Here is a 14,331-nt window from a genome sequence, read left to right as displayed (position 1 = left end):
TCTGGCAAACACGGTGAAATTGCAGGCCCACTCTGCCCAGCATCATCTCCAAGGCTGATGTGGCGAGAGATCGGTCACAGGTTTTCCTTTTTATTTTTTTTGTTGCTGCAGATTCTTTCAGGATACAGGACACAAAGTGATTTCAGCTATGAAGAGGGAAAGCAAATTTCTACAAAGTCCTCCTTTGCTTATGAATGAATAAACATTGTGAAAATAAATAAATACAAATAGAAAAGCAGTTTATATTTTCCTTCTGAAAAAATACAAAAAGATGAGTGACCCTGACGTCTTAGGGTTTAGTTTTCCACACTGGAAAGTAAGCACCTTTGGCTTCTTGGGTTTTTACACTGTGTTGCTTGGCATAGAGACCTCTAGCAGTTTAATATACGGAAACCACGAACCGTTTGATAGCTGTATTTTAATAGCTTGGGTAAATAAACACTTTCTAGGCAAAAGTAGCCAAAAGATGGATGACGCAATGTAGTAAATGTCAAAATAACATTCTCATAATAAATAGAAATGCTAACACAGCAATGCAACACTTCTGAAACTACTTCATTGTAAACATCAATATCTTGTCTCATAAACAGTCACAGGCTCGTATTAGTTTCAATTAGTTATCAGTGAATCTCCATTTGGCTTTTTTAAAATATAATATGATTTTTAGAATTATTACACTGCATAAAGTGTAATTCATTATTTGCTATAATTTGCTGCAGGAAGGGGGCATCTCTCTGTCCTTGACTGTACATCGGAGTACGATAAAAAAGGGGGAGAAATGAAAAAGACACTTAATAGAAATTACTGACTGGCAGCAGAATATTTCACGACCTCGATAGCTGTTCAAGGGGCTTATTCTTAGAATTGTATCCCTTGAGAAAAAATAAAAGCTGCCAAAAAGGAACTGAAGGGCACAATTTATCAGGCCGTTTGCACCACACTGTGCACTCCGAGAAAGGGGCTGCTAACATGACAGCAGTAGTGAATAATGACTGGAATGGTTACCATTAAAAGTGGAAAGCGGGCACCTAGGTTGTAATATTAGAAGATCCGTGCTTCCTTTCACAAACATGCCACAAGATGCATGGTGCTGTAATACTCGAGAGAGAGAGAGGCAATCTGACCCGCAGTGCCAAAGGGCTCGCCCCTCGTAAAAAACCCAGCTTCTTTTACACAGTCTGCTTCAGCTGCCATTGCTGAGGGGGGGAGACACAAAATTGCAAATACAGATTCTAGAAGAATTACAGTCGGACCACAGCAATGAGAAAGAAAATGAATCATAACAATAATATTAATAAATCATTGACTATAATTAGATTATTCCACTCCATTCCACCTTTTTTCTTAAAAAATAAAAATGTGAAAAGTAGAATCCCATTTATACTAAGATAGCAAAGCCCCAGAGGTCAGTTTGTATTACCTCTGTATTACTGTGTCTCTTTGCTTATTGATGAAACAGGCATCATTTGTGTTTATATGCCCACCCAAGTCTTCTCATAACTGCCTAAGAGGTATCTTTTTTCAAGAAACTGGTTACTCTCAAGAATCAGGAGGTCACATGACGCCCAAGTCAGACAGAACACGAATCACAGGCCAAACCAACTCAATGGGGACAACATGGCTCTCGTACAGGACTGTGGAAGTGGGGCGGACGCCTTCCAACTGGGGAGCTAGGATTAGTAGTTCAAGAAGGCACAGTGTACAGGACCGTTATCACTTTAATATTGTGAAGTCATTAAAATGAGTGAGTGGCATCTTGGCAGCAGCATTGCTTTCATCTCTGGCAGAAGGTTGAAGCAATTAATCTCCGTTTCTACTCAAGCTTGAAGAGACCCAATAGCTGGTAAAGTGTAGTCTAAAAGTAGACTCATATTGGCCTTATAGGGTGCTATTTAAATGTACTAGTTGCTTTGAGCTGTAAGAAATCTGACAGCCCTCTCTCCAAGGCCATATTTTAATACAATCTGCCAGGCTTGTCAAGTGTAGTATCGAACTATAATACTGCTACTTACCTACTTACTGGGATGCATACTACTCCTATCCCCAAATATGGCTACTGCTTCAACTAACCTATAAACTATTAGTGATACTTACAGTGAGGGAAAAAAGTATTTGATCCCCTGCTGATTTTGTACGTTTGCCCACTGACAAAGAAATGATCAGTCTATAATTTTAATGGTAGGCGTATTTTAACAGTGAGAGACAGAATAACAGCAAAAAAAAAACGCATTTCAAAAAAGTAAAAAATTGATTTGCATGTTAATGAGGGAAATAAGTATTTGATCCCCTATCAATCAGCAAGATTTCTGGCTCCCAGGTGTCTTTTATACAGGTAACGAGCTGAGATTAGGAGCACTCTCATAAAGGGAGTGCTCCTAATCTCAGCTCGCTACCTGTATAAAAGACACCTGTCCACAGAAGCAATCAATCAATCAGATTCCAAACTCTCCACCATGGCCAAGACCAAAGAGCTGTCCAAGGATGTCAGGGACAAGATTGTAGACCTACACAAGGCTGGAATGGGCTACAAGACCATCGCCAAGCAGCTTGGTGAGAAGGTGACAACAGTTGGTGCGATTATTCGCAAATGCAAGAAACACAAAGTAACTGTCAGTCTCCCTCGGTCTGGGGCTCCATGCAAGATCTCACCTCGTGGAGTTTCAATGATCATGAGAATGGTGAGGAATCAGCCCAGAACTACACGGGAGGATCTTGTTAATGATCTCAAGGCAGCTGGGACCATAGTCACCAAGAAAACAATTGGTAACACACTACGCCGTGAAGGACTGAAATCCTGCAGCGCCCGCAAGGTCCCCTGCTCAAGAAAGCACATGTACAGGCCCGTCTGAAGTTTGCCAATGAACATCTGAATGATTCAGAGGAGAACTGGGTGAAAGTGTTGTGGTCAGATGAGACCAAAATCGAGCTCTTTGGCATCAACTCAACTCGCCATGTTTGGAGGAGGAGGAATGACCCCAAGAACACCATCCCCACCGTCAAACATGGAGGTGGAAACATTATGCTTTGGGGGTGTTTTTCTGCTAAGGGGACAGGACAACTGCACCGCATCAAAGGGACGATGGACGGGGCCATGTACCGTCAAATCTTGGGTGAGAACCTCCTTCCCTCAGCCAGGGCATTGAAAATGGGTCGTGGATGGGTATTCCAGCATGACAATGACCCAAAACACACAGCCAAGGCAACAAAGGAGTGGCTCAAGAAGAAGCACATTAAGGTGCTGGAGTGGCCTAGCCAGTCTCCAGACCTTAATCCCATAGAAAATCTGTGGAGGGAGCTGAAGGTTCGAGTTGCCAAAACGTCAGCCTCGAAACCTTAATGACTTGGAGAGGATCTGCAAAGAGGAGTGGGACCAAATCCCTCCTGAGATGTGTGCAAACCTGGTGGCCAACTAAAAGAAACGTCTGACCTCTGTGATTGCCAACAAGGGTTTTGCCACCAAGTACTAAGTCGAAGGGGTCAAATACTTATTTCACTCATTAACATGCAAATCAATGTATAACTTTTTTGAAATGCGTTTTTCTGGATTTTTTTGTTGTTATTCTGTCTCTCACTGTTAAAATACACCTACCATTAAAATTATAGACTGATAATTTCTTTGTCAGTGGGCAAACATACAAAATCAGCAGGGGATCAAATACTTTTTTCCCTCACTGTACCTGCATGCCACCATAAAAAGAACACATATTTAATCATATATTATGCAGAAAGGGCTCTTGCATGCATACAAAGAAAAAGTCTTCAGATACTTTAAATTCTACTTGTATATGTACTTTGTGTCTGAATGCACAATCATATAATTAAGAGATGTGTTACTCTGCCTGGGTTTTTGCTTAAGAATGCATTGCAGTCAGGACTTGTGAACAACAAGCAGGAACACAAAAATAAGGCAGGAGGTTGCAATTTGTGTGGCACGCAGTCTTTTGTAGTGCAGCCCAGCGTGAAGGAGTGCGTTACTGTAGTCATCATTGATAAGGTTTGTTCTGCACACTGAAGTGCTTGGATCGGTATCGCTTTAACTGCCCACCGCACTCTTTACTGTAAATGTTTGCTTTCTTGCTCCTATTTTTAGCTGCCCATTGTCTCCCTCCCCTTTAAATGTAGATTTGATCCCTGATTTGTTGTATGAATCCCCCACATAAATGCATAACAGCCTTTCTATGCTGAGGAAAATCAATTTCTGAAAGGACTCTCAATAATCTTAAAATAGCCACATTCAGCTAGAGCAAGGATCGCCCAGTTTTGCCCCAGTTTCTGCAAAAAGGCCTTGCATGTTGCACAAGTCCAGTAGGCCAGTGAGAGCTGTGTGTGTGTGCCTGCTCCATTGCGTGCATGGTGGTGTGTTGCAGTTGGCTGATATTTTAAAAGCGCAGAAACTCTTCACTTTCCATCATGTGAAGTCTTGATGGAAGCCATCTTCTCTGGCAAACATGGCAAATTAATGCAAGGAGAAACGCCTACAGAAACAGGAAATTGGACCGTTAGATGCAAATACAGAAGAGCTGGGAACTGCTTGGAAAAGCAAACAACGTGGGATTTTGCAAGTTAACAAGAGTCTGCCCTTCATTAACAGCAAGCTTTAGCACAGACACATTTAAGAAGACATGCCAAGAAACATGCTGTCAAACAGAAAGCTCTCGTTTAAAATAGAAACAAAGAGAGCAGTAAATGAACCCTACTGGGGATTTTTGGAGGAAATTTTGGAAACAGTCTCCCTTCTCCTACTGTATTCTCAGGCTCTTCTCTAATCACTGCGCTCAAACTGAAGAAGGCAGGGGCGGAGATGCACACATGAAAATAATTTATAAAAAGAGTGTGGGAAAGCCAAAACTTTCACAATCTCCTCTAACTAGCCCAGATCCTTTAACCGTTAAACAAATACAACACTGTATCTAGGACACAACTAAATAAAAACAGAATTATTAAATTTTGAAGGAATGTGGAATAATTTATGTGTTTACTTTAAGTTGATTCATTGTTCTTTGTTTTTTAATTCTACTATAGTATATTTCCCCTGGCATTAATTAATCTATTGAAAATAATGTGAGCCATTTTATATACAGTTGTTGGCTTCAGTAATGTTTGAATTAATAAAACGGCAACAGTCTAACAGTGCGTTAATACGCTTATTAAAACATATTTCTCACAGACTTGCATGTCTTATCTATTGCCAAGCTCTAAGAGCGCAGTTCTGCGCAGATGTGCAGAAATCCACCGATCCCATTGGCGGAGCAGCGCAGATCTGCACAACACCAACGCGACCTGAATTCGTGTCTCACCACTGTCACATGCCGCGGGAGGCTTCACTTTCCCTTTTCACTCGGTTGCTGCTTATTACTGCAAACGGAAAGCGTAACAGAAATATTAATATATATTTGATGACAACGTAGCAATGCTTTCTCGCTTGCTTAAAGAACATCAAGCGAAGCAGAATGAGAGGAAAGAGCTACAAGGTAAGTTATTGTAATACAATTTCGTTTACTTTCCAACGAGAGGCCTGTATTTGACGCAAGGACCTGGTGCTCACTTAATAAAAGACGCCGAGGAAGGTGACGGGACTGCCGAGGCCTTTCTATCCAGAACCCGCTACTGTAACTCGCGTCTCTCAACCCTCTGCCCCGCCTATCTCGGTTGTGATTGGTGGTTGGGTGTCTGGTGCAAGATGTGATTGGTACACACGGATGTCGATCTTTTTAAAAGCTTTGTTACAGGAAGTAGTTTGTTGTTTCATTTAAACCATTTTTTAACGTTGGCGTGTTAGTTTTAACTGCTACACTTTTCCTTCCTAGAGCACATTAACCTTCACTTACAGGTTTAGACTTTTAGTCCTTTACACAGATTGCACAGCATACACATCAGCTATGTAATTAGCAATGCTATGGTACAACATTTCTTGATTTTATCATGGTTGTATTTATACATAGACTTGCCCCTTGTTTTCTTTTGTTTAAGACTGTTAAAAATGTAAATGCATCCCCTCCACATACATTAGTGTAGTAGTTACTGTATAGCTACTTGTAGCTACTCCTACAATCTAGTTTAACTGACTACAATACTGTTTCTCTCTCACTGAATACAGTTCTGACAGCACAATACATTGTCCCTCAGCTTACACGGCATCTGTTGCAGTGTTTATATTCAGCTGCTGTTTGGGCTTAAGCATTTATGATGATTTTGATTTTTCCTAGAGAGGCGCAGGCGAGAAGCGATTGCAGCGGCCACCTGTTTAACAGAAGCCCTGGTTGACCACCTCAACGTCGGGTAAGGTGAAAACGTCTCGCTCAGTACCTGAGGGGACCGGTCACAGCACTGACTTCAGTTCGGTACAGTTTCATCACCATAGAATGAGACATTCAAATTGGGCAGTTGTCACACGTATACCCTCAGATCACACGAGTTGGCAGGCTTGTGGGAAACAGACCAAAAATTGTAAACAACAAGCAGGATGCCTCCTGTCCTCACATATCTCAAAAGATGCCAAAATTTGAAAGATTTATCACTGGGTAATTTCTTTCCAGTGTGCTGCAGTGCATTTGTAAGTGTGTGTTGCTCAGGAAATCCACTTGTCCTGTAGGAAATGTTGCTGAGCCTGACTGTACATTTGGACCAAAAACTGCATTCCAGGAAGAGACTTTTTCCCCTACCCTGAGCAACCCTGGCAACCCCCCCGGCTCCCAGACCCATACAGCCCCTGCCCAGATCAGTCATTGTAGTGCACCAGAACTAGGGCTGGACTCCACTGCTCTTCTGTAAACTGTGGGGGTGGATCATTTCCTCAGCTGTTGGATTTGATTTACGCTTACCCACACACACACACCCCATACCGGTACAAAGCTCCGCAACAAATTTAGTAACACGCCCAAAATTAGCAACAGCTGAGTTCATCTGTCACCACCGAGAGAGATTAAGAGGAGGTACACAAACAGCAGGTCAGAAACGGACAACAACGCGCCAACTCATTTCAAGTTAAACTTAAAACTCCAGTGAAGGAAGTCTAGGATTCTCAACACACGTATTGTACAGAGAGGCGTCTGCGTCAGGGCAACTAGAGCACTACACAGTCGGCACAAAATAAAGAACCTTGATTCTTTATTCTCCTTGACCAAACTTCCCCAAATTAAGAAAGAGATGGGATATTTTAACAGCTGCCTTGGGAGGTGGATTGTGGAATATAGTCTACTGGGGAAAACAAACTAATATTTGTGATATTCTTGACCTGATTTTCATCATTCAAAATTTTAAACTATCTATCTATCTATCTATCTATCTATCTATCTATCTATATATATATATATATATATATATATATATATATATATATATATATATATATATATATATATATATAATGTCTGTTATACAGCTGTCATCTGAAGAAAGATAGTTCAGTTACATGCTGGAGAAAACCTCTGTGATGCCTTTAGTTTGGAACGGAAAATCAAAGATACATAACAAAGTATTATTATAACTGACAACTAAAATTCTGATGTGAGGATAGTTTTCCTTTAGGAGATTAAACTGCACTGGTAATTAGTTTGTGTATGCATTTTTAAAATTACATTTATTATTTTTGGACTTTTTCACGGGTCCCTGTGAGGGAAAATGTTTCCCATACGGCCAGCGTACCAGACATACTGGGAAGATGAATGAAAGCAACAGGAGATTGACTTGATTTGCACATAATACAGTCTCTGCAAAATGAGAAACAGATGACACTGACCTAGTGAAAAAGAAAAGAATAAACGCAATCTGTACTGGACTGCATTACGTCTAACACGTAAAAAAAAAAAATCTTATAAACAGTGATAATACACCCCCCCAATATCATGACATTTTCGTAAACATCCAAATGTTAATTCCATACAGATATGGCAATAAATTAGACACCTAAACACCTAAATAGTATTCTTCACGCTGAACTATGATATTAAATTGCAATGTTGAATGGAGTCCCCTTATACTATACCCCATTGTATATTAAATATGTAGGTTATCTGCCCTAATTAAAACTTACAATATTTCATGTTAAACTATTAAGTTTGGGGTAATTTTGAAGAGTCCTCAGTGAGTCACTTTGCTAAAATGGGGCATCGCCAAAGAGGACTGTAACTGAATACCCTGCATCACTGAATTGTAATGCATCACAGTTGAGATTATAGCCTAGAACCACAAATCTCAATACCAAACACCACGCATATTGGCAGTTATCGTTGTTACAGTTACAGTTGCTCTTGTAACCCAAACTACTCCACTAACAGCTTTGAAAATCAATCCAAGACCTTGTCAGTGCAATCGACAGCAACCCTCTGGCTGTATTAAAGATACGGGCGGGGGGGCTGTTTTAAACTACTAAAATGCTCTCCTAAAGGTATAAAGTATGAATACAGCAATGAAAGACTGTCCCTAACGTTAGCCTGGGATGAGATTGGAATTAAATCTTGGTAGTAACAAAACCTTCAATGCACCAGGAGCCTTTGGTTGGATGGCTGTAGTTTTCCTTCTGTGTGTTCTGTCAATAGCTTTCAGATATACATATGATCAGTAAGAGTGACGTTGAGGTTTACAGTTGATCATTAATGCATTCCAATAAGCAGCCAGCCGATGCCTGACTGGAAACACTCCTGTCCTTCTGCCTAACCCAGTGATGATGTCCTTAGCTCACCACTCAGGCCCGGCTGGTATCGACTGCCTAATTGATTGCTGGCTCGGGGCTGACATTACACAGCAGAGCGCTGAGATTAGGAGTCAGCTGAGGGTGACTAATAGAAGAGGAGCTCTTCTTCAGAGACTGGGGGTTGTGATCAGTGTGTGTGGCAGAGACAAACAGAACTTGCATTCACTTACTGGAATGGAGGCATAAATTGATCTGTAACACTGACTTCATTTGTGGCAGCATTTTCAATTTTCTGTCAGTGGAGCTGATATATCCCGTACAGTCATAGAGATGTATGTAGGGGGGGACCAGTGTCTCAGAGCTGAATGTTTTATTTCTGAAATTTAGGTGATCTCTAAGTGGCATGAACTCCTAATAAAGTTATTGCCCATTAAAATAGTGTAAAATGAAAATGTATCTTCAGCTAACATCATGGCTTAATATAAAAGAAACAGGCAACAGTGTATACAACACAATCAGTACAAACTGCAAACATAAATAATGCACACACTGCCGATTGGGTCACTGGGTGCTAGTCTGGTCTGGTCTGGCAGAAGTCCCTAATACTGGGTGAACATTTTTTTTTCCTCTGACCTGAAAAGTCCCTTATCCAGTGTCTCTTAGCCCCAGTCCTGGTGGTTTTTACTCCAACCAGGCTCTACCTTTTCTGAAACCTGCATTGAACTCCGGTGGTCGACTTAGGAGCGGGTGGGCTTTCCTCGCTTTTCTCACTGGCCTCTCGGTGTGTTTCCCAACAGGGTGGCCCAGGCCTACGTGAACCAGCGCAAACTGGACCATGAAGTGAAAACGCTGCAGATCCAGGCCAGTCAGTTCGCAAAGCAGACGGCCCAGTGGATCAGTATGGTGGAGGGCTTCAACCAGGCCCTGAAGGTGAGAGTTCTGAATACTTGAGTGGGTGGTCGATGGCAGAGTACAGGGTTTCCCGCAACTATATTCAGGCCAGGACGAAAATCGCGGCAACCTGGTCAAACCAATTTGTGAACAGTTTTGAAATACAAGCGCTCTAGCTCTCGCACCACCCCCCCCCCCCCCCATAAACCGATACACTATACTTCAGCCAAAGCAGCTTGAGAACAGACAAAAACGTTTATGGGAAAAGATAATGGATTATATCAGGCAAATTTGATATTTTCAAGCTTCAATACATTATTTGGGAGATTGAGAGAAGACAAAAATATCTGTGTATGAAAACTGGCTCCCATATTCTAATTTCATCCTACTTGTTTAGTTTAAAAAAATTATGAAAAGCATTTCGAGCTAGAAATGGGATGGGAATCTTAAATTGGAAGCTGTGCCCTTCAGAAGCAATACAAATTAAATCAATTTGCTGAAGTCTTTTTCCAGTCCAGCGATACAATACAGTTGGTTACGAGCATTTTGGCATTTCGTTTCCAGTGATCTATTGAATTTGGTTGTCACTTGTTGTGCAGAAATCAGTCATGCTGCAGTAGGGATGTATTATAGTGCTGTATTAGTATAATGTCAGCAGAAAAGAAATTATATGAAAAAAAAAAAAATGTATATATATATGTATATATATATATATATATATATATATATATATATGTATATATACCACAATCTCAATCAGAGATTTCCATATGAAGAAATGTTGAGAACAGATTGAGCCCTCGTTTTATGTCGAGTCATGCAAGTCAAGCGATAACAAAACCAAACGAGTCACAGTCATGTCTGTTAGGGGGCATTATTAAAAAAGTGTTCGCCTATCAAAGGGAATGAAAGAGAATTCCTTTTCTACAGCCTGATAATGACTCAAAGGGCGATGTCTTTGAAGCCATATAGGTGCACATGCCTGTGGGCAATGTGTAACACAAATGGATCCAGAAGGGTCACGCTTTGTTGTAACTTAAACTCTCAATGCTGTATTGTCACCATCGAACGCTGAGCCAGCGAAGAGGCGTCTGTGTCTGAAATTGGAGCACCTGTCCTGGATACATCAAATGCCACCGTCCTGCCTTCCTGGCCACAGTGCTCTGTATTTCACATTCAGCCAGGGCCTTGGGTTAGTGTGCTGGTCCATAGGATGCCTTTGGAGTGAGTCGGAGGTTTGATTCACAAAGTGTTTGCCGCTGTTCTAAGGTTGCAAAGTAAACAAAGGTTTTTAAAATCGGTCTTTCAGTCTTTAGTTTACATACCGCCTTTTAATGGTCAGCATCCAAATATCCCTTCACAATGAGTCATATTCCAACTGGGAACAGGACGAATCTGGGAAAGCACCAGCAGATGACCTACAAGTGTGGAATATAAACCTAATCTGTAAAACAATTATTTTCTCATACATACAGTTCATCATCGATAGTTTTGACCTCTGGTGCCATTTGTATTGTCACAGTGTGGTCAAAACTTCAAAAGGGGACAGTGTTAACCTAGACAGACATTTACAATGCCAAATTGACAGACCATAGAGAAGGTCACGACCGTCTGAAAACTAGTAACGCCGCAAAGGGGACAGCCAGTTTCTCCCTGCTCAGATAAAATATAAATGATATTGTGTGAGGAGCATAACTTGACCTCTTGACAACCTCCTAATGAAATGACTGTAAAATGGGCATCATCTGGCTGGCTATGCCCTTCAAGACAAATTTATTTTATTTTTTATGTGAGTCGGTCTGGCAGTTGGTTAGGAAGCACAGCAGCCACCAAGCTTGATCTGTATCTAGCAGAAGCCCAACGCTGCCCTCTACTGTGCTTACAAAGTAACTACAAACAGCAGCTCCAAGACAGGACTCCTCTCCTTTCCACAGCGCCATGGGTAAACGATAGAGCAGAAGTTCTCAAACTGTTTTGTTCACAAACCATATGAATCTTGGGGGGATTCTGGTGGCAGTTAAAGTGTGGGTCACAATGAATTAGCCCACCAAGTACTGACACTGATCCATTGTATAACACCAATCAGATGTCCGCTTACCCCATAGTTAGTTGATAAAGAGCCAGATCCCCAAATCTAACCAACACCAACATTTGTTGCCCTTCCCAAACAAACTTCACCTGTACTAGTTAACACAGTCAAACTCTGACCCCCCAGCAGAATTGAGGACAGATCCCACTAACCCAACCTAAAATGTAACCCTAATTTGATCCCTTAACTAGTTCATAATTTAGATTACTCAAAATATTCCTCTGAAAATAGCCTAAATGTAACCCTAAAATAATTCCTACTTTAAACTATATCACTTACTAGACCACATTCGAACCCGAGCCCAGCCCTGCACACATCATAATGGTTAAATTACAGATCTCGAGTTTATAATGTAATTGAGATACCCACCCAACTCCAAAGCCATGTAAAAGTGTTTTCTAATGTTCCACTTGAGATTATATCAATTCTAATCCATCTATTACAGCAGTGGGATTGTGTACGTTTTCCACAGTTTGGGAACATGTGTAATAGAGTGCATCTGTTACAAACTACATCTGTAAACCTTGAATTATGTGTTGGGTCGGTTGAAGAATTGCTTTTAATTCCACAACAGGTCACTGATTTAAAGAATGGATTTTCAGCTGACAATTGCTACAGGGGTGTCCCATTGGAAAATTATAGAACAGCCAATAACTCAAAATACATCAACATTACTGCAGTTAAAAAAGAACAACTCTTCTTCTTGTTTCAAAGGCTGAACAAATTTCCACAATACCCATAAAAGGGCGCTTAAAAAGGGGAGAAAACACGAACTCAAGTCATGGTGAACCAGTGTGTGGGTACATGCATTGCGGTACTGCTCGGTGTTCGCTAGAGGGGGCAGATGAGTCCGTCTTTGCATGCTGAAAATTCAGTGAAAGTGACTTTCTTTGGCTAGGTGACGTGTGATTGGTTATCAAACATGCACAGTATGATTGGGGGACGGGGGACAGGGGGAAGGAATAGAGAAATAAATGTTGACTGTTGAAGACTGCACACTGACCATATTCTTAGATTCTTTAACCCGTTCCCTGGTATGTTCAAACCAGTTCCTTCTGCAACTTCATGTGCTGAGCCTCTGTCTCAAAAGGTTTAGGAGGCACAGCAGCCACCATGAATAATCTGTAGCTAGCAGAAACCCAACGCTGCCCTCTACTGTGTTAACAAAGTAACTACAAACAGCATTTCCAAGACAGGGTTTGTCTCTCTCCAAGTCCTTTCCACCTGAGCGATCAGACACACTGTTCTGCCAGCTGTGATTCCATGTAGCTGCACAAAGATACACTATGATTATAAGACGTGTGAATTTTAGGAGTAACACTAACAGGGTTAGCATAGAGAGCAGCTGAACAACATTTAAAAAGTAACTATATTGTTAAAAGAGCATCAATGGCACTCTATTGTTGCTGTTGTCTAAGTGAAGTGTGCTAAAATCAGTCTGTGCACAGTGTCCCTAATAAATATTTGCTGTCTTCTGCAGGAAATCGGCGACGTGGAGAACTGGGCACGCAGTATTGAGATGGACATGCGGACCATTGCCACCGCGCTGGAGTATGTGCACAAGGGCCAGCTGCAGCCCGCCTCCTCCTGAACACACACACACACACACACACACTGCACACTGGATCAGCCCAGGACCTCAGACCTGGCTCTACTGACTACTGAAACCCTGGGTCCCACAGTGGTTAAAGCCTGATAGGACAGGGCACTCTTATAAATAAATAACCACCCAAAAAAACAACGCTGTCCTCTTATACAGCAGCTCCATACTGCTTCCTGTCAGTGTCCTCACACTGGGGTCAGAGAGTCCTGAGGCTCTCAGGAAAAGTCTGAAAGGACAACGTATTCCAGATCACCACTGATACGCCATCAAAGTGTGCAGCTCGTCAAAGCATTCAGGCCTTGTGGAAAAGGACGTCTGTAGTCAGGCTTGCTGGTGAGGTGCAGGCCATAGCACTCCTAGTTTTTTGTTTTGTTTTGTTTGTTTCAGATCCGTGCCATTGTTTACAGCATAGAAGTAACTTAATCTCGCATTGTAAAGCTTTTGAAACTTTCATTTACAAAGACAATACTGCAAATTTTACAATTTTTCTTTTTGCCAGTAAAACAATACCTTACGATACCGACAGTTAAACATTTTACTGCATCGTGTCTCAAATCCATTGTCTATATGTAAACCCATTAAATTGTAATGACAACAATGCATATAGTAATTTCTGTTTGTAATTTACAATTTATCTTTTGGCCAGAACAATGGCATATTACAAGTTGTGTTAAACTGCTCATATTACAATCTAAAATGTGTTAAAAATGGCGCAATGTTTCAAAAGAGAGGTGACAGATGGAAAATACTGTGGACATTCTCTTTAATGAAACTGGGCCCTACATCATACAGTGCCTTAGACTATTGGCTGATCTCCTAATATTTCAGGTCACCTAATTTTATGGGACTTTGAAATAGTATTTGAAAGAAACTGCCAGCACAGTAAACACAGTCAGACCAAGCTTTCTGGAAACCCCCTCAGATTTGTCATGAGCCTTGTGTGCCGTCGTGCAGTTTAAATTGACAGTACAAGATTGGGAATGTCCAGAATCGCTTAGGCTACGTAATGTTCAGATACTGTGAAGATCAGTTGGTTGGATTTCACACAAAGTGTAACCAAATTCAGGGGTCTATAGTGAGTAAATGTTATCTTTTTCTTTTTAATTTTAATTCAAT

The 14,331-nt window shown here is 41.2% G+C and overlaps 1 protein-coding gene across 1 annotated transcript; it reads left to right on the top strand.

Moving 5' to 3' along the window:
- The first annotated feature begins 5,288 nt into the window (after positions 1 to 5,288).
- On the top strand, positions 5,289 to 13,813 carry bloc1s1 (biogenesis of lysosomal organelles complex-1, subunit 1). The gene is made up of 4 exons (XM_066708289.1): positions 5,289 to 5,471; positions 6,207 to 6,279; positions 9,430 to 9,562; positions 13,093 to 13,813. The coding sequence occupies exons 1-4, from the start codon at positions 5,411 to 5,413 to the stop codon at positions 13,201 to 13,203; spliced, it is 378 nt and encodes a 125-aa protein (XP_066564386.1). The 5' UTR covers positions 5,289 to 5,410; the 3' UTR covers positions 13,204 to 13,813.
- The last annotated feature ends 518 nt before the right edge of the window (positions 13,814 to 14,331 follow it).

The sequence above is a fragment of the Amia ocellicauda genome, chromosome 7 (assembly GCF_036373705.1).
Source record: "Amia ocellicauda isolate fAmiCal2 chromosome 7, fAmiCal2.hap1, whole genome shotgun sequence".
NCBI lineage: Eukaryota > Metazoa > Chordata > Actinopteri > Amiiformes > Amiidae > Amia > Amia ocellicauda.
This window is presented reverse-complemented; position numbering and strand designations above follow the sequence as displayed.